A 26,765-nucleotide genomic window follows, 5' to 3' on the forward strand; every position below is an offset into this window, starting at 1 on the left:
TTGAAAAGTGGGCGTGCCAACGGGCTGTCTGCTGACTGTTGACCGCGAAACGTGTTGACACGCAAAGGCAAAGGCAAAGGCAACACAAACGCACCAACAGCAGCAGCAGCAGCAGCCGCAGTAAATAAAAAGCAATTTTCATGTGCAACAAGCATTTATGGCTTAATTTGTTGTTGTTAGCCCGGGCTGTTGGCTGACATGTCTTGGCTAACGACCTTGTGGAAATAAGTTCAAAGCAACCAGAGCGACCCCCACACCAAATGGCTCACGTACAACATAGCACACATCAGCACTTCACTATATATATATATATATATATATATACATGGTATATGTATATCTGTATTTCTCGATTTCTGTGTTTCTAATTCAGCTGCCAACTGCCAAGAATCAAGGCACTTGTTGTCTATGCTCTTGTTGTCAACGCTGCAGCCAGCGCTGGCCAAGTGTCTTGGCCATATTTATGAACTGTTAGTGTCCGCCGGCCACTTATCGCAGCCAAGAAACAAGCACCAAATTTTGTTTTTTAATTTTTATTATATATATATATTTTTTTTTTTTGTGCTCTTGAGGCAACTTTGCATGCCACTTCCTTCGTTAGCTGACAATTGTCGGCGTGTTTTGGCCCGCATTTCTGTTCTGCTGCAGTTTTAATTAGCCCACTTGATGCCGTATGCATTGTAAACTGTCGCGCACCTTTTTTTTTCGTTTTTTCATTTTTAATTTATTAACGACATCGTAAATTTTTAATTACAAATGGCTACAAGACATTATGCAGATTATGCGGCCCACAGATTCACATCGAGCTAGAGCGTGTGCGTGTGGGGCGGTTATGTAAATCACACTACTCACATGGTCCACTCTGGACTACCTCAATTATTTGAGCCCAATTCAGCTGCTAAAATACTTTCGAGTGTCCGACTGGGCCCAAGGGCTTTTTGGCCAAATTGGCGCCATACAATTTGTCGACTGCCTTTCTATATAAGTAGATTTTTGTTTCTCTTTCTTTTTTTCTTTTCTTTTTTGCATATTATTTTTATAAATTGCTCCTCATTAACGGCTTTATGGGGCAGTGAGAGGAATACGCTCAGAGCAATTAGATGAAAGATTGTAGGCCAAAATATAGAGCTTTGAAAGAGCCGCTTTCTAACTGATGCTGGCAGCGTGGGCGTTGTTTTATTTTTTTCGGGAAATATTTCAGTTTATATGCAGGTAAATTAAGTACACTACAAGTGGAGAAGTTATAGACGTGAAATTATTTGTAGAGAATGTACTCTCTTCATATTTTAATAATATTTGAAATAAAACTTTTGCTATGCTTCATTCTTCTCTTCTTGGAATATATAATATAAAACTTTCAAACCTACTTGAAACTAATTTATATCAATTTTGTCTTCTTAAGTCGAAAATTCCAAAGGCGCTTCAAGCTTTTGAAGTCTTTATTAGTTAAAAATTCTTAACTTGGCTAATATGTCTAAGACAGCGATTCTCAATGGCTTCGTGGAATCTACTGTATAATTATATCTATGCCTGTTCTATTTTAAGAAATATAACTTTTGGATAAGCTTTTGAAGCCATAACAAATTAATTTGTATACACCAAAATACCCTACAATAGCTCATGCCCCAAAGGGGTATCAATTCCTTTTGCTATCTATACAGTCAAGTCGCATCTATTCGCCAATCATGTTTCATTACCTAATCTATCTAATCTCAAGCAATCAATCTGCTCTGATTACCCTGCCCAAAAATTTCATTAGCCCCAATTGCCAAGTCTCATGAATCAAGTACTATATCTTCACTTAAAAAGAGAGTAAAAATTGCCGCAAGGAAAGTAAAAGCAACACTCACTCGCAACTACTTCCGGGCAGCTAACTTTATTTTGCAAATGCAAATTGGTTAGAGAGAGATAGAGAGAGAGGGTGAGAGAGAAAGACGAGAATGATAGGAAGAAGGGCAGACAACCAAACAAAAGACTTAGGCAACAAACTTGTCGAAATGAAAATTAGCTGCTGAAGTTGCTTTTTGTTTTTTTTTGGGCGGAAAACGTGAAAAGCTACTTGAGCTTGAAAACTGTGCGTAGTCGAGCAGCTAATTTGCTATTGTTGCAAACGAAAGCCCCATCGTCGCATTCCATGACGCCCACTCCACGCCAAGAGTTTTTTTTCTTTTGGCTACGCACATAAATCCACAAGTCATTTAACCACGCTAACTGACAATTAACGCATTAGCAGCGACAACGACAGCGACTGCGTTGCTCTGGCCGTTGCTCTGGCCGTGTGGGCGTTGCGTCGTTTCTTTTTGATGGTTACGCATACGACGCGTTGGCTGCGCGCATAATGATTTCCATTTATCGCTGTATCTGCGAGCTGGATTGTGAGCTCTGTGTGCTTATTACGCACCATTATCCACACACACACACACACATACACATACACAGGCGCATATTGACTTACATTATTATGCATAAGCCGATACGCTTCCAGTCACAATAAGCCGCACAGTTCACTTGATTTCAGTGCTGGCTTTGTGTATTTGTTTTGGTCTTCTGGCCGTCACAATGCCAAGGCAACTGAGTCTCATTGTCTGCCCATTATTTGGCTAATTACACATTTCAATCGATCAGCGATGATCAATGTTATGATTATGTCTGATTTATTCAATTGTTCGGCTCGAGCTTAACCGGCTCAGCGTAAACTGTCGTAGCCAATTGTGGCCCTCTTAAGAGAACTCCATTCAAATGAAGGTAAGCTCCATATATTTACAATGAATGAGTGAGATTTGTGGTTGTTTTTTGAAGGTATTCCATATTCCTACTTTTTTTGTAGCTCCTTGAAAATGTTAGATAAGATTTGGAGCTGCTTTTGTGGCCTCTGCAATTTGGAATTTGCTTAAACTACTTTGTATCATAATCAAAGTGATTTTTGCAGCCAGATTACGGCAAATTTAAAAACTTCCGCGCTTGCATTTGACTTGCATGAAGTTTTTGCTTCTCCCTTGTGGCCGCTAGATAAGCGAATTTTCCAAAACAGAAAAAAAAAGAGCTTTCATGTTCGTTACGTCCCCAGCTCAAAGTCGTATTCGTACTTTTGTGGTGCAAAAAAGAAACAAAAAGGGAATGAACAACCTCGACGGCGGCTTTGCGGATTGTTGTTGTTGTTGTTGTTGCTGGTCGGCTACAAAGCAACAAGCCGCACAGCGCTAACAATAACTGCAACATGAGCATGGCAGCAACAACAGCAACAACAACAACAATGACTGTCATGCCACAAACACGGGTGCATTATGCAACCGATTGCAGCGACCAAAGCAGACCAAAGAGAAAGAGAGAGCGAGAGAGAGTGAGAGAGTGTGAGCGAGAGTGAGCGAGAAGTGCAACGAGCAACAGCTGCTTTCTATCGAGTGGGAGAGACAGTGAGCTAATTTGAAATTCATTCAGCTGCCAAAAGCGTTGGCTCATTAATCAAGCGCTCTTTCGGCGCCAGTCAGCAACGCTTCAAAAAAAAAAAAAAAAAAAGAAAAAAAAGGAGAAAAAGAAAAAGACGTCTAAATGGAAATGGGCAGCAAGTTGAAGTCGTTTTGCAATGACAAGCGCCAAGTACTCCAGATAGTTGCACACACACACACAAGCTACACATACACACACACACACATATTTGTATATGCATTTCAGAGTGGCTCTGCTTGTGAAATATGCATCAATTGCTTTAATAGCGTTTTAATTATAAGCTCAACACTTGTGGCATCCATATAAAAATGTAAAAATAATGCATTTTGAAAACTCAATTATCTGGCGCTTGTTGTTGTTGTTGTTGCTGTTGGGCTCGGCTCTTGAGAATGAATGAAGCGCCTCGAAACACACACACACACGAGTCGAGAAGTAGTGCACATTTATTACCCAATTCTTTTGTGTTTTAACTTCAGCTTGGCCTGGCCTGGCTTGGCTCGGATTGGCTTGGCTCGACTCTAAACTCGTCTCGCTTTGCCGTTTGCCAAGCCCAGGAACGGGGCTTGGGTTCTTTGCTTTTGCTGTGGCCCATATAAGGCAATGGCCATATACTGCACTGTGGACTGATTTACATATATGTATATATATATATATATATATATATATATATATATTTTTTTTTTTTTTTTCAAGTTTTGTTTTTGTACAAGAAGAGTTTGCCTACAGTTTCAGAATCATTCATGTGGGTATGCCTTTCACTTAGCGAACAATTGTGATTAATATTTTCACAAGTTTCATCGATGTATTAGTTCGATGTTCGAGTGTCATATCAATCAGCTTCTGTCATGTAGCTGCCTTAACTCAAGTTAAGGTCGTTTATTGTTTGTCACATTCACTGGAAGAGCTGCGCATAGTTCATAGAAATTAATAAGGCTATGCATTCTATTTAGCGAGCAATTGCCATCAATATTTTCACAAGTTTCATCGATGTACCATCCATCGAGTGTCATATCATTCAGCTTCTGTCATGCAGCTGCCTTAACCAGCATTTATTTTAGTTTAAGCTAAGGGCATTTTCAGTTCTGTTAATCATATGATTATGCTGTCTATTTCGTGTGAATGGATCAATATTTCCACAAGCTTCTAGTGTTCAGAGTTTGACATTGATCATCCATAGAGTCTCGTAGCATTCAGCTTTTGTCATGCATCTGCCTTAATAAGAGTTGGCCTACAGTTTTTCATATTCATTAAAAAATTTGGCCTACAGTTTCAGTCATTCATGGGGCCATGCTTTTTTCTTGAACAAGCAAATTATGATCAATAGCTTAATAGATAATAGCTTAATAATATACCATTCGCCGATGGTCGTCATATCATTCAACATCTGTCATGCAGTCCCATAGCATTTAGCTTTTGTCATAATTTCGCTAGAAGACCTAAGCTAAGAGCATCTATGGTTCAGTTCTGTTAATCGTATGATTATGCTGTCTATTTTGTGAGCAATGAGCATCAATGTTTCACAGCTAGCTTGAAGTGAAGCTTCATAGTAGCATTTAGTCTTTGGCATTCATGTACCTACCATGGAGTCTCGTATCATTCAGCTTTTGTCATGCAGCTGCCTTAACTCATGTTTCAAGTTTCGCTTGTCACATCACTTCAGCACAGTTCATCATCATCATCAGGCGAGCAATTATGATATATCCTTAAGTTTAATTATGTACTTTCCATTGTCTCTCGTAGCATTCAGCTTTTGTCATGCTGTCTCAAAGCATATAGTTTTTGCTATACATTTGCTCCTAAAGACCTAAACTAGGAGCATTCAATACATTTCTGTGAATCATATGATTATGTTTTCTATTTCCTGAGCAATGAGGATCAATATTTCGACAAGCCTTTGGCATTGTATACCTTCAATTGAGTCCCGTAGCATTCAGCTTTTGTCATGCAGCTGGCTCAACTCAAATTTCGAGTTTTGTTTGTGTCACATTAACTAGATGACTTTTATAGCACAGTCATTCATAAGGCTACACCCGTTATATTGCGAGTAATTATCCTTCCTTAAGTTTCATAAATGTACCTTCTATCGAATCTCGTAGCATTCAGCTTCTGTCATGCAGTCTCAAAGCATATAGCTCTGTTATACTTTCGCTAGAAGACCTAACCTACGATCATTTGCATTTCTGTATATCATATAATTATGTTTTCTATTTCGTGAGCACTAATCAATATTTCCACAAGCTTCATAGCAATATTCAGTCTTTGGCATTCATGTGAAGGTACATGGAGTCTCGTAGCATTCAGCTTTTGTCATGCTGCTGCCTTAACTCAAGTTTCGAGTTTCGTTTGTGTCACATTAACTAGATGACTTTAGTCACAGTTTCATAGTTATTCATAAGGATACACCCGTTATTTAACGAGCAATTATGATCCTTCCTTAAGTTTCATAAATGTACCTTCTATCGAATCTCGTAGCATTCAGCTTCTGTCATGCAGTCTCAAAGCATATAGCTTTTCCTATACTTTCGCTAGAAGACCTAAACTAAGATCATTTGCATTTCTGTGTATCATATAATTATGTTTTCTATTTCGTGAGCACTAATCAATATTTCCACAAGCTTCATAGTAATATTCAGTCTTTGGCATTCATGACTCATGGAGTCTCGTAGCATTCAGCTTTTGTCATGCAGCTGCTTTAACTCAAGTTTCAAGTTTCGCTTTTGTTACATCACTTGAAGAGATGTGCCCTCATTCATAGGGTTATATGTTATATATATATAGTGTTATTTATTTCATATATATAATTTATAATTCCAACACTTATAGCCAATATAGTTTTTCCCGTTTTCCTTTAATTATTTTCATTATCAGGCAGAGGGCACACACCTTCAGCCAGCTTCCATTGGCTGCCTTTTTGTTGGCATGCATATTTTCCTGTTGGCAATAAAATTTGTTATGCTCCGCTAAGGCGGTTGCCACTGCCTGCAGCCGGCTGGCGCTTGCAGAAAACCTGCACCTTTATTTATATGCCGCAGTATTTTATTTTATTTATTTATTTTTTTTTCTCTTTTTGCTGCGCCTGACCTTTGGCGGGGCCTATCGATTGAATGCGGAGGTGGGTGTGCCGTGCGACGCCTTGTGTTTGCCTTTATTTTCGTGGCAGCTGAAATGCCAATATTATTTCTTTTTCTTGTTGTTTTTGTTTTATTGGGGCGTTGCCAATACCTAACGAACATTGCCTGCCTACCTTCATTGTTTGTCCAGAAATTGAACGAACAATTTCTCTGCACGAATCTTATTTTTATCAGCAGGCGAACAAAAACAAAAAGAAAAGAGAACTAGACACCATCAAAATAAAAGCAATGCAATTAAAACGCCAACTCAAAGTTTGAAAGTTGAAACAATAAAAACAAAACAAAATTTACAACAATTTTGCGGCTGGCAAATAAATTTCCCTGTCAAGTTTGTGGCTTAAGTCTTTTGTTTTCCCAGCATTAACTTGAAACAAAAACGGGGTCGGTCATCTAGAAGATTTGTTCCGCATGCGGTTTGAATTCTTAAAAACAAGTTTATTTTTTAACAAAAAACAAAAAAAATAAACCCACAAAAATTACCGAAAAAAAAACATAAACTACAATAAAACGATTCATGCCACAAATTAGAATAAATGTTTCTTGATGGAAGGTCTCTGCGGCCAAACTGAAATCACATGGAGCAAATATCAAATTGTCTTTCTGGAGGCCAAAAGCAAAAAATAATTGCCAAAACAGTTTTTCTTTTTCTTTTCCTTTTTTTTTTTGGTAACACTTGTTGAGTGGGAGACTTGCAGTCATGTTTCAGTTACGGCATGAATTTTAATTAAAATAAAAATAAACTGATGTCTTCCAATGAAAAAAAAAAAAAAAAAAAAAAATGACAGTCAGACTGAGACAGAAGCTCGTGAATTTTTCCGCATTGCGCTGAGGCTTAAGAGTGGAATTATCACACATAAATCACAACGAACAGTCGAGCGCGGGCCGCCAAGAAGTCGCAAGCGGTCAAATCTTTTCTTTTCGCCTGTCGCCCGACATGACATTTCACTTTCATTTCCGAAGTCTCTCGGCGTGTGTGTGCCTTGCATTCAAATCGTTTTTATTTTGCTGTTCCTACAGTAATTCGCATTCGGTAATAAATGCCCGAAAGTAAAATGTATCGAACGTTTGTCTCTAAACTTGGCAACTTGAAATCAAAAAACACAAAAATCAAAATTAAATTAAAATAACCTAGTAAGAGCTTACAATAATAAAAAATTCACTTGCACATGAGCTAACGCCCCCTGCCATTGGGCATATAATTATCTCTGTGTGTGTGTGTGTGTGCATTTGTGCACCACTGTGAATAACAGTTAATGTGTAGAAGCAAGGCAAAAGAAAGCGCGCACTCATAATTGAAATAAGTCACGTTCATGTTCATGGCAGAGTCACAGATACGAAAAATGATTTGTGATACGATATACATATACACATATGTATATATATGTATGTATGTCTACCTCTCCGAGTTTAATTGAAAATTAAATGATTTTTACCTTAAACGAAATTTGAATAAAAGAAAAACTCTTGCGCAGGCATCAATATCGAATCGAAAGCCTATTAAATACATAAATTATACAATCCGAATTGAAATTTCTATTAATAATAATTACTTTGCATCTGGGCTTTATATAATATACATCTCTGGCTAAGACCATCAATTGTCGCTTTAGTGTCAACAGCTGTCGTTGTCGCTTATCTGCCAGCAGCTGCTTTATATAAGCCGATTTCCGCACGTCCTTGACTTTACTTAGTTTTGGTTTCAATTTTGTTTTTGTTTTAGCCAGGCAATTGCATAACGAGAAATGTAATTCGAATGAAGCTTTGCACAGTAGGCCAAACGCAAACAGCTTGGCTCTCTAATCTATTTATCACATGGCCAATTAATTTTGATTAGATTCGCAGCTAATACACTAAAAAACAGAAACAAAAACAAAAACCACTAACGTCCAACGAAGCGCAGCTAAAGCGAATGCTGATAAGAAAATAAAATAAAGCGGAAGACAAAGCTCGACAAAAAAGTAAATAAATAACGAGTTGAGTGGCTCTGGATAAAACTGCTAGACGAGCGAATACCCTGTGCGCCAATTGGCAATCACAAAGAGAAGCTCGAGTTTTTATCTGTATCCAACTATAGAGAGTGAATAGCTCTCTATGTTACATCTAGTTTAGTGTAATAAATAGAACTAATGTTTGTAGGTGTTACGAGAGTCCACGTAAAGAACTTCGTACCCGAAGATCAAGATCAAGAGCAGGCAAACAAGATCGTGCAATCAACATGAAGAGATCAAATCTTGACCCCTTTATTTTGCTTTCTTGAGCTTGCTCTCTTGATCTTGATCTCTTGATCTTGAGCTCTTTATCTATGTGCTCTAAGTTTTCGCGGTTCAAGAGATCAGGCGTGTAAGAGCAGCCAGAGGAGCGTAAATAAAAATGAAACAATAATTAAAGAAAAAAAATATTTCAATTAAAAAAATATATAATAAAAATCCGCAAAGCGGAAATATTTAAAATTGTAACAAATAAATTTCAGTAAAAAAGAGGGACTATGAAAAAAAAAATAATAAATGAATACCAACAAATTTTCTTATATTTTTCTATAAATTCACATAGAAGATTTTAGGCATTTAATATAAGAAATGTAAATAAATTTAATAATATTTATAAATTTAATAATATATATTCATTTGAATGTGTATAAAATGAATAAATGTGAATAAGGAATACTAGGTAATACGAGAGGCATTTGAATATGGATTTATTGGAGCGGCATTGGGAGTTACACTTCTTTCAGCTTAATATAAATGTTCGTGTTCGTTCATGTCAACTCTCACTGAGCTCACGCTCTTTGGGTTCGTAACACCCGAGCTCGCTCTTCATGGGCTCGTGCCACCCGAGCTCGCGCTCAATAGGGCGGGCCCTGTAGACTCGCTCACTGTGCTGAGCAAAAGCAGAGTCAACACAATGACTATTTTATACCGAAAGAGAGCAGCTTAACGTTGTGTTCGTGATTTTTCCAACAAATTCAATTTTATATTTCTAATCGCAATAATTTTTGAGAGCACAATAATAATGGACAAGCAGAAAAATATTTCTTTTATAATTAAATCATGATCTTGATTGCAAAGACACGCAGGAGATTTAATTAAACATATATACCACATACCCGGACTATATATTTATATATTAAATATACTCATATACAAGCCTCATCTATTCTATCAATAAACTTTTAAAAATAACTACACACTCCATCAAGCAACTACAGTCTACAGGGTATTCAAATAAAAGCATACCAAAATCCAAGCACGAATCAAATAAGAAAAGCAAATAAATGTTACGAATCATGATGTAACAATGAAAGTGCAAGAAACGCTCAAGAAAAACCAATCAAAAGCGGAAAAAAAGGGTAGCCACAGAAACGTGATCAATAGCAACAGCGCAAATGATCATGTCAAAAGCAATAACAACAATAAATGCTATCAAATGACTCGGGGAGTGGCCGAAAGCCCATTAGAATTTCGGATAGCTTGAGTTTGGGTTCCGTAAAATATGAGCTCATCTTAAATATAAATATATATATATATTTATCTATTTAAAGTATTTGGAACTCACCTTCTCATCGAGGATCTCCTGCAGATCGAGGCCATGTGTGGCATTCGACTCGCTGCCCACCGACCACATGCGCAGCTCGTGCGGCGCCCCCTTAAAGAGGCCCTGCGTGGCACGCAGCGTGAGATTGACGGGATTGCCGAAGGCGCTGAAGGAGACATTGTGCGCCTTAATGGAGCTGATGTCGTCGCCAAGCAGATGATTCTTGCTGCTGCCAGTGGCCGCCTGTTGCTTCAGCTCACTGTAGTAGGCATTCTTGCTCAGATCCTTCTTCACATGATGCGGCTTGGGTGCATTGCTCCCATTGATGCGTTCGTCGAGGCTGCGACGCTTGCGCTGCAGACCGCCGTGCGACGAGTGGTGCAGCAGCTGGACGAGCTCATAATGCGGCACGGCGTCGTGTGTGTCCACATGGAAAACTGAATTCAGTTGCTCTGGCGACATTTGTTTGTGCAGCTAAAAGAGAGAAAGAGAGAGAGAGATGTGAATAAAGTATTTGAAGTGATACAGCAGCCAGCGGGCTGCTACAAATTGTAGCAATTGTTAAAGTATCCATTGAGAAATTATCAATAATTCAATGCAATAAAGGCCTGCCATGGGCACAAGTGTTTATACGGCTCTAGTTGAATACGCTGTTTTTTTTGTTTGCACGGGCACTCAAGTGGTCGAAAGATTAACGACTGAGATGAACTCAACGGAGCTCAACTGAACTCAGCCGAGCTGAGTCGAGGTGCGCGAGTATCTTCAGCAAGTGGGTCAGGGTCAGAGCGTCGCATGCCGCCTGGCAGCGGGTAGCTGGAGGGGTTGAGGCGGGGTTGAGGAAAACCCAAGAAGCAAACAAACAAACGGCTAAAATCGTTTGCGTGTACTGTTATCGCCAGTGCGTGTAGACAGACAAAAACAACAACAACAACAACAACGAACCACTCGTATTGAGAGCACAATAATTGCATATTTTAATTAATAACAAATTCTGTTTTTATTGTTTTTAAATGTGTTTTTAATTTGCACGCAATTATTGCTGCTCACAATGCTAACCAGATCAGATTGATTTGCAGATTATTTATAAATATACAAGATATTGTCTAGGAGGTTTCCTTGAAAGAGTTGACTAGATTTTATTTATAAAATTTGACTTATTGACTGCATTTTATTTATAACTATTTCTAGTTTTTAATTTTTAATTTTTATTTTTTTTTTTAAATTTATATCATTGATGATAAATGAAATTGGGATTGATCTAAAATCATACAAAAAGCGAGCTTAAGATATTAAAAGATTGAAAAGGTTTGTCTAACATGTTAATATATATCGTATAAATTGAAATCTTATTCTCTGTAAATAGCGAGACCCAAAAATCTACAGCTCGTATAGAAAGAATGCAAAGCTTTCTTTCTATGCTAAGTAATCTATTTAATTTGCATATTACTATTCTCCCAGGGTATCTACTAGTCGGGTATGGTCTTCATTAGCTTAAAATTCCCGTATAGCTTATTCCATTAGGCTTCTTTCCAAGCACTCCTATATTTTCAGACCGTCTCTAGGTCGGACACGCCCTATCAGAACACATTGAATATTTTTATTATCTATTATACTATAGGCGAATTTCCTCTAGGCCTTCTCCTAGTCACATAAATTCATGTTTTCCCATTCCTAAACCTTCTCTCACTTCTGTCAATTAGCCTTACTTGTCTCATATGCAACTGCTCGTATAGCCTATACCTCTAGGGTATCCCATATCCATTACTACTCTTCCAGAATACCTCCTAGTCCAATATTCCCCACAAAAATACATTCCTTACTTTTATTTTAGTTCAGTCAGCATTTAATTTCTGCCAATTAGTTTAACTTGTCTTATATGTTAATTCTCGCCTGAGCCCATTTCTCTAGGGTATCTGCCAGTCACACAGCGCCGACTGAACCAATTTCAATTGCCCAACACGCTTTTAGCGTGAAATCCAAAAAATAAAACCGAAACTATTAAGCCACTTAGTTGTGCCAAATAGCCTTTGCTTTATGAATGTGTTTTCGATTTTCGATATTCCTTTTTAACTGGGTTATATAGCAACCATGCTCACATCTATAGCCGCATTTCCGTTTCCAATTGTTTTTTCTCTTAGCTGTTTTTAGCTCAAATATTTACCGCATGTTTGGATGCCAAGCGGCGGCAACAAATCGCCAATTCGCAAAATTTGTTACAGGGTCAGAGCAGACTAGAATTTCCTTTAACAGCCAACCGAACAACTGACACAGGCCGGCAGGCAAAAAAACAAAAGACTTAGGCAGCGAACTTGCTGCACGCTGCAAGCGAGCCAAACAAACAAAAGCCAAGAAAAAACTTTGGCCGGCAATTTAGGCAAATTTCTGGCATTTTATACGGCTGCAAATGGTGCACCGCACTGAAATGACTCAAAAATTGTACAGCAAATGATGACAACAACAGCAGCAGCAGCAGCAACAACAACAACCGCAAACAGCTAAGAAGAAGACAAGGTAAACAGCATAGATTCAGCTAGCATAGACAACAATTTTTTTTCTGTTTTCTGTTTGCTGCTTTTTTTTTCATTGTTTGTCTAGTAAAAATGTTGTCGTCTCTTGTATAACAGTTAGCATGATAATTCTATTTTAATTGAATTGCGAACGGCCGGCGAAATGAGCGCCTCGACGCAGCGACAGGTGAACAAACGCAAAGAGCAACTGCGAGCGAGAGGCAGACACAATGCCACAAGAGTTTTTACTTTCATTTGAAACGTGTTTTGGTCATAGACGATTAGAGTGTACGAGAGTGAGAGAGAGAGGGAGAAGGTGAGAGACTGAGATGCTGCAGCAACTCCTGGGGGTCGACTCTTGAGTAATATTTGTTGCCCACTGAAAGTGAAAATGAACTCGAGTTTCAGCTGACTCGAAATTATTAAATCGAATGTATAGAGGAATGATGATGTTGTTGCTGCTACACCTGTTGTTGCTGTTCTTGCTGTTGCTATTCCAACGGCAGTTGTTACTGTTGCTGTGGCTACTCCTGTTGCTACTGTTGATGCTGCTGCTGTTGCAACTCCTGCTGCTGCTATTGTTGCTGCTGCTGTAGCTGCAGCCGTTGCTACTTCTGCTGCTCCTGTTGACGCTGTTGTTGCTACTCTTGCTGCTTCTGCTGCGCCTGTTGTTGCTGTTCCTGCTGCATCTGCTGCTGCTCCTGGTGCTGCTGCTGCGCCTGTTGTTGGTGTTGTTGCTACTCCTGCCGTTGCTATTGCTTTCCCTGCTGCTGTTGTTGATGCTGCTATTGCTCCTCCTGCTATTGCTGTTGCTGCTGCTGCTGTTCCTGCTGTTCCTGCTGTTTCTGCTGCTGCTGCTATTGCTTTTCCTGATGCTGTTGTTGCTACTCCTGCTGCTGCTGCTACGCCTGTTGTTGCTGTTGTTGCTACTCCTGCCGTTTCTATTGTTTTCCCTGCTGCTGTTGTTGCTGCTGCTGCGGCTGCTCCTGCTCCTGCTGCTATTGCTTTTGCTGCTGCTGTTGTTGCTGCTGTTGTTGCTGCTGTTGTGGCTGCTTCTGTTGCTCCTCCTGCTGTACCTGTTGTTGCTACACCTATTGCTGCTGCTGTTAACGCTGTTGCTGTTGCTGCTGCTTCTGTCTCTTCATTTATTATACTTCAGCTGCTGCTGCTCTTGCTAATCCTTTTGCTCTTGTTGCTGCTGTGGCCACTCCAACTGCTGCTGCTATGTTTGTTTCTTAGGGCTTGACTTCCTGACTACACATTCATATATTGAGAGCGCTGCACCTGCAGCAAATTTACAATTTGCAATATGCTAATGCCAAATGGGGCCACACCCCAAACACCAAGCGCCAATCTGCACTTGGTCAGTTTGTGGCCAGCTTGTGAGGTGGGTAATGTAGAGGGGTAGGAGGGGGGCAGCCCTTGCTGCCAATTAATTGCATTTAATGGGAGGTAACAGCAAATTATGCAAAAGCCATTTGATGAACAAGATCAGCGCCAGCGATTAAGCTTAGCCAAGCCAGGGCTGGCAACGCAATGCAAATGAATCACTGAACAAAGAGAAGGCGAGCTTTGTTGTTGGAGTCAATTCAATTATATTGGAATGGGAAATAAATGCTGGTATTTTAAGTGGAATTGTGTTGAGGGAACTATTAATTGGAATTGTACAATTAAAATAAAAATACTAATAAAAGAATATTAGAGTTTAATATAAATGAGTTATACGACTTTATTTAGCTATTGAATTAAATAAAATCATAATAGAATAGAATTGAAGTCTTTTTAAGATTTTCATTTTAATGCAACTGAATTTCATGCAAATTTTACAGAGAAAAAAAATTTCAGAGCAGCAGCTAACAGATCCTAACAATCCAATTGAAATCTCGGATTTATTCAAATATTTTCCGCATTGACTTCCTCTCTGTAAATCACATTTTCACACACGTCAAATATCAAATATTTTTCAAATTTTAAGCAGCTATCAAACGTAAGTTGTCCAGTTGAGTTAAAGCTGCGTGAAGCGTATATTTATTTCTTCACTTGCTCTCCCTCTCCCTCTCCCCCTCTCTCTCTGCACTTTTAGTTATCTAAAAATCAAAAAATATGTTTACATCCGGCTTAGAGAGATGCTTTATTTATTAACCAACTCGCTTTGGTTAACGGTTCGGTTCGGTAGGAAGAAGTAAATTTGCGAATCGATTGACAGCCTTGTTTCAATCACTCGATTACTTCAAGTAGTTGTCATTTGAATGTCACACGGCTTCAGAAAGAGCTGTGAACCAGTGAGCTGAATCCCAGCTAATCATTCATCGATGGCTCAGAGCAACAACAACAACAACAACGACAACGACGACGGCGACGGCTGCTGGCGATTTGTCCAAGCGGCGCGCGCTTTAATTTTCGACGGGGTGCAATGACGGATATTGTGAAATTTGTGTTTGTAATTTGTATAGTTGCTGTTGTTGTTGTTGCTGTTACTGCTGCTGCTGTTGTCGTTGTCGTTGTTTGCTGCTCGTTGTCCGGTTGTTGTTGCTGCTGTTTTGTGCGCGCAATTACTGAAATTGTGTGATTACTCATACGCCCGATATAACCGGCATGGTAGCCGCGCGCTTCGACGGCGACTCTGGCTGCCAGCAGCAGCTCAAAGTAAAAGGTGTAGCCGCCATATTAGCGCAAAAAGTGTGCTTCAAATTGGCCACGGGGAGGCCAATACTCTGTTTATGGCATAAACACACACAAATACACACACTCACACACACAGAGACTACTTATCTCTGTGCGTTGTGCAATTTTCATGCACCGGTCAAAGTCAACATCCAAATCGATGGCTCTCTCAATACGAATGCTCGCCGGAGTGTCACTCGACCTTATGCCAAAGCAAATCATATAAAGAAATTATATACTTCAGCCAAGCGCAACTTGACTTACAGATCAAGCAGCTGGTAATAGTAATAATCATAATCATAATAATCATAATCATAATCATAATCTTAATATGTATGGCTACATTTTATTTACGGGGGTATCTTTTCGCTGGGCTTGTTGACCTTGCCGCGCCTGAGAAACGCCGGAAATTAACAAATGCTTTTGCTGGCGCCAACTTGGATTGTTATTTTCAATCCGCTCCACTGTTTTCTGTGTTTTCTGTGCAGGCGCCAAAATTAACAAAGTGTGAAAAGTTCAGAGTGCCATAACATCAGCAAACTTTGGAGACGTCTGAGACGGCGCCTAATGCGAAAGTTACATCTCTCTCTCTGTCTCGCGCGTTCAATGTCAACCGCAGCTAGACAGATTTGGCTTTTTTAGGTTTTAGCTATAGAAAGTCTAAGTACTCTATGATCTTTGATCTTGAATACTCCCAATGGAAAATTCATTTTTGCATTAACTCATATAAATTTCCTGATTCAGCTATCCCAGTTATCTTTAGAAAATTACTCAGAGACATGCTCAACTATATATATATATATATATATACACACACACATACATACACAATACACTCACTTGGGCATTGGCGGGAACGTGACCCAATCTGAAGAGATAAAAGTCAAGCGTGACAAACAGCAGCCAGAGCCAAAGAGTCTGACAAGCAACAAGCAACAACAACAACTAGCAACAACAACAAATCGTGCCACACAAATTGCCAACGCCAAAGTTCTTGATTTCACAATTAAAAGGCTCAAAACTGCGGCTAGGGAAGAGGAAGACAATTTCATATTTTTATTTTTTCTTAAATTCTTGACAGCACATGAAATATATATAGTCCAGCAATAACAACAACAACAACAATAACAGAAATGACAACAACCACAACCAACTGCAATTGCGGCTGACTCATAACGGTTCGATTCTAGCCAAGTTTTCGTGCTGCTTGTCTCAGCTGTTGGCCAGTTGCTTTTCATAATTTTGCTTTATGCTTCGTTGCGATTTGAAGGGCCTCGTCATAGTTTTTGTCTAGAGTTTTATGATGCTGCTGGCACGCAAAAAGTCAACTTTAATTGCAGTCTTAGTTGCAATCGGATACTTCGACTCAGTCTTGACTCTCGGTCTATGTTGCAAGCGGCTTCTCGGAATAATATATTCAAGCACGTGTTGAAATATAGCCATCTACATCTATAGCCAACAACAACAGCACTGCTCTCGCACTGGTAGTGTCAAGGAAATGACAGCAAATTCAAAAAAATACACAACTTATCGCTCGCATTGGAAGTAAGCTGTTGTACAATGCTGGCATCAATTGAGAGATCTATACTTGAGCTTGACAGAAGTCAGTTAAGCGTAGATATGCTAGTAGAGATCGAAATATAGCCATTTACTAGTTGGTAGTGAAATATAGACATTCAATATACAACAACTATGCTCGCTGCTAGGGCTGACTCTGGGAAGGAGTTCTACTGCTTGCAGATCCTCTTATATAGAAGAAGAAAATGACTTCTGATTTATTCTCTTTCAAATTCCAATTGGAAACATACAAATATGTTCCAGGCTTTTCTGATGGTATAGACAGCTTTTTCATTTCGCTCCCTCTCTCTCTCTCTCTCCCTCGCTCTCTCTCTCTCTCTCTCTCTCTCTGTCTCTGTCTTCACAGCCGACGTTGAGAGAGCTGTTCAATATTTACAATCGTTCTCAGCATACAAAGCCATCGAGTATAGATGCATTTGGGCTCTATGCTCCCATTACTCGCCGTGGCTGACCTTGACATTCATATTCTTAAAGGTAAAGATAAGAAGAATATTGCTAGCTAATGACAAAATATAATATAAATCAAAACTTTAGCCAGCGAATTTCCTTATAGCTCAATTAGATATATTATAAATATAAATTCTTTGCTATAAAAACTATACATATATTTAATATGATATTTCGTATCATGATATATGAATCATTTCATACCTTATATATCAAAAGAAAAATATTCAGCTTACACCATAAAGAGGCTGAAGACTTGTCAAACCCCTTACCCACCTAATCGATTAACTCTATAAGTTGATACCTGGAAAATAGGTTAACATAACATACGTCTACAACCACAATTTTCAACTGTAACTGAAGAAAATTTGTTACATTATAAAACCGATTTAATTGTGCTCAGTGACTAAACAAATATTGAAAAAAAAAAACAAGCAAACAAGGCGCTTGTCTTCAGTTCGAAACAAAAATCCGCTTAACAAGCTTCAGCTTTCAGCTCCAAGTAAAACTCTCACTGTTTTCAGTTAAAGAACACGGTAGCCGTGAAGGGAAAGGGGCGTGTCTCTGGCACAGCATGAAATTCAAAAGAAAACAACAACCACAACAACAACAACATTCAACGTAATCAAAAGGCAAACACTGAAATTCGAAATTCACTTGAAATGATTACAAGAACATTTTACATTTGACCTTGGCCATAATTTGTTGGCGAAGCTTTTTTTTTAAGTAAATACATACATACCTGCATATATACATACATATATATTTTTCTACGAGACAAAAGCTGAGCGTGCGTTTGTTTTTTCAATGAGAGCTGCACACAGACACAGCATATGCATATATGTATATATATAAGTGTGTGTGTGTGTGTGTGTATGTGCTTAATAACAATGCCATTTGTATCTTGCGGGCGTTGTTGAGGGCGTAGCAGACACAGAGAAGAAGAGAGAGAGAGAGAGACAGAGAGCGAGTAATGCTCGTATAACTGAATTCCCCGCGTCTTTTGCTCGCTTTAAATAGTTTTGTAATTTAATTAATATACAAAAAATGTTTTTTTAAAAATGCTAATTACGCACAATGCGACTACGAGCCATAAAATGACAATGAATTTCATTTCTGGCGGTCGTTTGTTGTTGTTGCTACTGTTGTTGCTACTGTTGTTGTTGTTGTCCTCTGTAAGCATTCAAATGTCAAATAAAAAACAGTTAACTGTCATTGTCTTATGGAGTGCCCCTCGAAAACAATTGCATTGAATTGATTGATGAGTTGTTCTGCGGCTAAACGTGTCGAGCCTATATCTATATAGCTCAAGGCACTATCGCATATCAGGGCTAAGACTGCCCACAGTTAGATACTTACATCTGGCAGTGCCTCGCATATTGTGCTGGCCAATACAAGCGCTATGATCGAGCCAAATATTGAGAACATTTTATGTGGTCTGTATTGTGGGGATTGCTTTAAAGAACTTAGGCTGCAAAAGAAAAGGAAAAGAGAGAAAAACAGAAAATATTTAGTAAAATAAATTAAAATATTTAAGGAAAAAAAAAAGAAAAAACAAGAATAACTATAAATTAAGAAATATATATAAAACTATAAAATATTTGTATAATAATAAATATAAATATAAAAATAAATATAATCAATTTAAAAATAGTTAAATAAAAAATTAGCTTTTATAATTATATAAATGAAAATAAACATAATATAGTTTTAAGTTTTATAAATACATAAAAATAAATATATGAAATTTTAAAAGTATTATATATATTTATAGAAGCTTTATTCTTACACCAGTCTGAATTCTTTCTCTATTTCTAGCTCTATCGATTGCCAAATGCAAATTGCATCAACTGAAACCTCTCCTTAGTTCCCATAGCACGCTGTCCATTTACTTGAGCTGCCTCTTTTTTTACGCTTAAATGGTTATTATTATGCTATACTCGACTTGCATCCTCTGCTTGATGTGAAACTGTTGCAACTTTACAATTAATAATTTTTTATTTATTGTAAGCAAAAACAGAAAAAAAAAACAAAAACAAAAACAAAAACAAAACTTTTCTGGCCCGTTGGCTGTAATTAATTATTGCGTAAGGCCAAGAAGCAATACAAAATAAGAAACAACCATGTTGTTGCTGTTGTTGTTGTTGGCGTACATCCGTCCGGGCATAAATGCCATCGAATGCGGCTAATTGTCAATAATGATGCAGCGATGCGTGGCAAAGAGGCGGCAACAGCATCCACATCGACATGGCCAGACCTTTGACAAACCAACACAAAACAAACAAAACTGCCCAATAACAACAACAACAATGACAGCTGCTGTTGCTGTTGCTGTCGCTGTTGCTGTTACTGTTGCATTTTGCAACATCGACTCTTACAACAAATTGCATGACATTTGTCTTTCTGCCTGCAACAGGCACTGCAGGGCCGCAACACGCCGAGGGGACAGCAGCTCAACTCTTGAGATATCAATTTTTTCGGGGCAATTTGTATGCAAATTTTGCAAGAGCTGCAAAATGCAACAAAATAAAAAATAAAAATAAAATTAAAAAAAAAAGCGATCAAGGCGTGAAGAAAGTTTGTTTCCCTAAACGATAGCTGAAAAAGTGAGGACTTAACTAAAAATCAGCAAATATATTATATAATATTAGAATATGTGGTTGTAGAATTATATGAAAAAAAAAAGCACGTATATGTATGTGATATATTTATTTTTTATATTTTTTAAAATTATATATTCAATCATTTTATTTGATAATAATAATATTATGTTATTGTAGTCTTATTTTAATATACGTAAAAAAAAGTAAATAGGTAAAATAAGTCAGCCTGAAGGTATTTGTTGCTATGGCTTCAAACGTTGTTATTTAGAATTAATTCTTTGTAACAATTAATTTAATAATAATTTAATTGAATAATTAATATAATTAAATTAAATAAAAATTTGTTTTTCATTAAATTTTTATGTTTTCATATTATAATAATTTAGCTAAATAAAAAATGTATGTATAATGTTAGGTACATTTACTATAATAATAATTTTTTCTTTTCATTTCAAAAATATACGATTTTATTTCATTTTCTTTAGCATTTCATTTAATTTTACATTTTTCTGCTCTTTTTTTATTTATTGTTATAAAATAAATTTTAGAATATTATTATAAAATATATTTTTGCATCGTTTTTTTATTTTATTTATAGAACAGACAAGTCCAAATATAGCGAAAATACAGATACAGTCTAACAAACATTTTATGGATTATCTATATGGGAATCTAATGCAGACGAAGAACACATTTTATACATATATAGCGCGTGAAATTCAAGACATTGCCATCTATAGCTCTTTCTTATTGCTCAATCTGAATATAGTACAATGTCAAATATGAGAAAAAAAAAACACATGTTCATACCAGCATCTGCAGCTGTGCCCATTCACCAAAAAACACACCAAAAAAACTAACAGTTCCATTTACGCACATCGCCCATATATATAGATCAGAAAGTGAAATGTAGCAAAACGTTTAATTGTGAATTATGGGCACTTATTTAGAAATTGTTGCCGGCAATAGCTGTTACCATTTTCATGCTGGCATGGGCGTGCAGAAGTGAAAGAAACGAAAGACATGCTCGTTTCGAGGGCGTGCATTTTGCGTCAAATCTGTTGAGATTTAAATGGGGTTGCCACTCGACAACGGACGTTTAGAAGGGGCATGTCTGGGAGCAGCCCACGAGTAGAGACCAGCCTGCCAATTAGTCCACTTATCGAATGAAGACATTAGTGGGTCACCCAAGGGTTAATGGCCAACGTGCAAACGTAATTAGTTCATATTAAGCGATACAAAATCAAAAGACTTAGGAAACGAACTTGACTTAACATTTTATATAACAGTTTGGCTGAATATATGTGCATATATATTTTAATGCAATTAATTCGTATTTTAAATTTGAAAATGTATAAATTTTAAAGAAAATAAATAAGTATACCATTTTTTATATTTATTTCATAATTTTTTTATTTATGATGCACTTAAATTTCAGCTTTGTATCCAAAACTTAAAAGAATTTTGGAGTAAACTCCTTCTGCTACTCCTTTCTATTTCTATTAACTAATCATATATATCATTTTTATGACTATATACTTTATACTAAAGCAAATTATTAAAACATAAAAACTAAACCCCTGCTCAAAAAAAGGTTTATTTCACTTTCAAATCATAAAAGAAGAATGATTCCCCGAGTTTTACAAGCGATTTTTTTTTTTTTTGTGATTAACAGCAAAGCTGAATCTAAATCTTTGTCAAGTTCACTTGGCTATTAGCCCACGGGGCAAATGGCCCTCGGGTCCCCAGTTAAGTTCAAAGCCACCAGCTCAGCTCTAAACGGGTAAACAACTCGCGGCTGCCAAATATCGTGAATAACCTTGGGCAAGACTTTCACCTGACAGCGACAGAAAAATGAAAAACGAAACAATAGAAAAATAAAAATGAAACATCATCAAAACGAAATTAATTCATCAAGGTGTCAAATTATGACGAACTCGTGTTCGAATGTCAACGAAAAACTATTAATTAGAAATCAACTGGGGAAATAAATACCCTGTATACAGCAATACAATAAAAGAAAAGAAAAGTAATTAAAACGTGTGTTACAACAATATTAGAAACTATGGCTAATCGCATAGAAATCGATTCAAGCTCTATAAGACGCCGTATATGAGTGATTAAGGCATATACGGACTAATTAGTAATACCCTGTATTAAGGAATTAGAGAGGGTATATTTAACATATATGTAATATACCGTATATTTGTGATTAAGGCGTATATGGACTGATCAATAATACCCTGCATTAAGGAATAGAGGAGGGTATTTTAAACATACATATATTTAACATTTTATATGTACATTTATTAGTTAGGTAAGATTCTGGTTTTTGCTTTGAAATTACTTAATTTTTATTTATTATATGAAAAATTGTTCTTAGCTCTATTGCAGCTAAGTTTTTCTTAGCTCAAATACCTCAAATACTCTATAAACAAGTATATCTTTATATACATAAAAAAATATGCATAATAAATATACATAATAAATAATAAATATATAAACTTATTGAATACTTGCAATCAAACTTCAACTCAAGATGCCTCACATCGTCTTTAAGCAGGCTATATAGCTACATATATGTATACATATCTATTGAACGCTCCCAAATGTGAAAAGCTTACAGTTTTGGTACGTTATCGCACACTTGTGCTTTGCATAAATTTATAGCCGCTACAGTTATGCGACAAACAAATCGGAAAGTCATATTCAAGCAGATAAAAACAAACGGAATCAAATCGTATATATTAACCAAACATGTATATAGGTATATACATACATTATGCATATTTTCTTGGGCTGGCTATTGTTGTCAAACTCGATATTTGAGGTTTGCATAATTAAGGTCGATTAGGGTCAGTCAGGGTCAGAGAACTTGCACAATAACAAATCAGACTCAGATCTATATGCTATATATAAACTAAATACATATATATATATACAATGATTTACCTATGTATATACATATGTATGTTTCACTTGCTATGTGCATGCGTTTTATTGGCTCTGTGGCATCGCGTGCATGGCCAACCGTATGGATTATGTAATCGACATCAAACGGCAACAGTTTTTCACAGTTCGCACTGTTTGCCGTGGCAATTAAGCTTTGTGGCCAATTTAAGAGCCGTCACCAAAACAGAAGCGCTAAGAAAGCCGAACAGTTAAAACGCTTTTGGGCCACAATTCAAGCATTGTTACTGTCTCTGTCACTATGTATGTGTGAGTGTGTGTGTGTGTGGAATTATGCCAAAAGGCATTGAAAGAAAATTTTTTTTTTTTTTAAGAAAGCCGCAACTAGCTTGCATGCGATTGTTGAGGGGGGTCGCCAAAGAAACGAGAGAAAGAAAAAAAAAATAAAGCTAGTTGCATTGTCAGCTTCCGCATAATTATGCCGACACAGACACTTGCCATACATATTTAACAGAGTGAGCGTCTGTCTAGTCTGTCCCTCCCCTCTCTCCCTCTCTCACACACTCCTTTCGCCAATGCATTTTGTCTGTTTATGGGAATTTTTGTTGGTTTTTTTTTTTTTTTTTGCTAACTTTTTAAACAGTCGCTCTTAACTGCCTATGATCATAAAACCCTCATAGTAGAGTGTATTATAATTTTATCGTTAAATATGTAACGCATTGGCAGGTCAGCGCAGGCCAAATGCTGGCTTTAAAATTATATAAAGCTAAGCTCACAATTGTTGGCTATTGTATTAAACAAGTATTTTGTTTTCTTTGCAATTTTAATAGTACTATTATAATTTTAATGAATATATTATATATGTCTAAGACATGTCTACAGGTGCTAAGCTAATTTTTTAATACTTTTGCATATAGCTTGTGCAATAGTATGAAAGGTGTCAGTTTTATAAGGTATTTTGCTTAGGCTAGACATCTCTTCTCAGCTTATCCCTTAAAGTAACTTAATATCTTAATTCACTTCAAAACTTAATCGAATTCAATTGAAATCAGAGAGACAATTTATTACTTAATATGTTAGTTTTTTGTTTCAAATATATATATGCATATGCACAACTATATAAAAAAATATATTAATAATAAAAAATTAAATAAAATAAAAATAATAATAATAAATAAAAAATATATAGTATATATATTTCTGATTTAAAATATATGCCTCTTTAATATAATTTTTATTAAATATGTTTTATATCTATATAAATAAAATAAATAATAAAATAAATTATCAATAAAATAAATAATAAATTAAAATATATAATATATATAAATCTGATCTAAATTGTATACAGAAATAGATAATTTACACTTATATAAAAATATTAGTGAAGTTATTAATTTAATATATTTAATATTATAATTTTTAATTATTATTAATTACTTTTTAAATTAATTACTACATTTTTTAATTATTTATAATTATTATATTTATTTATTACTATATGGTATTTTACTGAGCTTATCTTAAATAGTTTCCATAATATTAAGCCAGCCAGTTTCTTTCAGAGAGCTGTAACAACAAACAAGTTTATATTGCTACGACTATAATATATGAAACATAATACAATATAATACAGTGGCCCGTTAAATAAAAAATCCCGATAAATCGAAAAAATTAAAAAAATAAAAATTTTCTCAATAACTCTCGATAATTTGAATTTTTCGGTAAATCGAAAAAAACTCAACCGCTTGCCATTTGGAATTATCGGGACTCGACTGTATTTGATATTTGAATTGTATTTATACTTAAACGAACTCTTATCAGTTAGCCGATTCAACAACTTCTCTATCATTAAAAGAGTTCCCTTGGCTCTTAAGAGCTAAGGCTAATCTTGAATATAGCGAATCTAAGCAACTCTACACAAGTGTATTTAAAATTCGAGCTGGCTTCACATCTCATTGTTTACTCTTTCTTTGTGGCTTTCTTTGGCAATGTGCTGACACAACAGCCCCAGCAGCGCTTCAAACTGAGGGCGTCAGCGTTTTAACATAATTGACATTGACAACAGAGCAACGATGTTCGGCCAAAATAAAACTGACTTTGGCCAGCCAGCCAGCCAGCCAGCCAGCTGCCATCTGGCAAGTGAAGACGTCTGTCCGCTGATAGTATTGCCGGCTTTATCTACACACACACACAGCTGTGCATTGGCCGCACTAATTAGTTGTGCCTAGTTGTGCACTTTGCTTGATAATGAACTTATTTCTGTGATAAATGCCAAGCTGTGCAAAATGATTAGGGCAGGTCTCAGGGCCTGAAGTGGGCAACGGCCAACAGCCAACGGGCAATAGCGGACAGCCGACAACAGGGCGCATGAGTAATGAATTTCTGTTGTTTTTTAGGGCTGTGCTATGGGTTAGGTAATGACGATTATGAGTGCAGCTCATTTTTGTTTTTGTTTTGGTTTTTAGTTCAACACACATCGTATGACGGGCGCTTTATGGTATTTATTATATAATGTGCATCGCAATTGAATACTGTAATCATTGGCTCATTGAAACAGCAATGATGATCATGATCATGTTCATGATGATGGATAAAAATAATGCCAAAGCGAAACACCTAAATCTCTTATGTAATAATTCTTCCTTTCAAATAAATTTAAATGAAATGTTTATGAAATATTTATATATACACATATGTATATACATATATGTATATATGTATATGAGACCTTTTAAGTTGTTAACAACACACTTTTCGCATGGTTAGCCTGTTAAAGAGGCACACATTAAATGCAACTCTCCTTAGCCTAACGCGTACCCAAAACCAAATGCCCAAACATGAATAACCAAACTCCCACACAAATCACAATATAATCTACTGTGTAGCATAACAAAGTGACATAACAAAGTTCAACTGTTGGCGTTTTGCGAAAAAAAAAAAAAGTCAGAAAAACAAACTGAAAAGAAATAGAAAAAAAATCAGCGCAGCAACCGAAAGCCAACAAAAGATAATAAATTTGATTTCAAAGTTGAAATGTTGCAGGTTGCAGCAGCGCCACGGCGACAACGCTGACGGAAAGGATTACGTAAAATGTCTGCGACCTGAACTCTTTGCATTTGCTCAACATTTCGTATCAGCTGCAATTTGTCAGAGTGTGTGTGCATGTGTGTCTTCGTAAGTGTGTGAGTGTGTGTGTGTGTGTGTGTAAAAGGGCGAGCGAATCTTTTTCTATTGTTTATAGGCGAAACAATAGAGTTGGGAACTTGTACCTTGAATGTGTGTTGAAAAGCCGCCGACAGCTAATGAAACCCAAAAACAGCTGTGCAGACGGCTTCGCCTAGCAGGTTACCAAAAATACACAAACAACAACAACAGCAACAACAACAACTACAACAACGAGAAGAGGCAACTGCTGAAATGCGTTAACAATTTTGTTTTTAAATTTCTCTAATTGACGAAATCAACAAATTTGTTATGATTAGCGTAAGCTAAAAATATAATGTATGGCAACTAAAAGGAAGTGAATAAGTGGGTGAATTTAATAAATAATAAAAATCAAAATTGTATGATACACACATGAATATGCATGCGAAATTTGGAGACTCCAGCTCTAAAGATGTTGAAGATATAATTTTATAATTTAATTTTTTAATGCTTTTAATCGACTTTGAGATTAACGATTTATACAGACAGTGCTAAATCAACACAGCTCATCTCCCTGATCTAGAATATATATACTTTATGGGGGTATGCATTTAATGAAACCAATTTACCCTGATTTCCCATTTCTACTGAGCTATGAGTATAAAAATATTGATATAAATAATATATACAATGTTTTGGAACTTAACATAAAATATATTTATAATATATAATAAGATGTACATACTTGAAAATATAATATAGTACCTATACTAACATTTATAATAAAGAATATAGCTTCA

General features: G+C 36.5%; 1 protein-coding gene across 4 annotated transcripts in view; it reads right to left on the reverse strand.

Moving 5' to 3' along the window:
* The window catches only part of sona (sol narae metalloprotease), a 70,627-nt gene that overhangs the window by 38,929 nt on the left and 4,933 nt on the right, over positions 1-26,765 (reverse strand). For all 4 annotated transcript variants that reach the window (XM_018012990.2, XM_089471209.1, XM_018012992.2 and 1 more), the window contains exons 2-3: positions 18,665-18,776; positions 10,131-10,583 (exon numbers count right to left, since the gene is read on the reverse strand). In XM_018012990.2, the coding sequence (XP_017868479.1) occupies positions 10,131-10,583; positions 18,665-18,733 (522 nt within the window). In that variant the 5' untranslated portion in view covers positions 18,734-18,776. The remainder of the gene's footprint in view (positions 1-10,130; positions 10,584-18,664; positions 18,777-26,765) is intronic.

Source organism: Drosophila arizonae, chromosome 5 (genome assembly GCF_054131065.1).
Source record: "Drosophila arizonae isolate 15081-1271.41 chromosome 5, UAZ_ARI_1.0, whole genome shotgun sequence".
Classification (NCBI taxonomy): domain Eukaryota; kingdom Metazoa; phylum Arthropoda; class Insecta; order Diptera; family Drosophilidae; genus Drosophila; species Drosophila arizonae.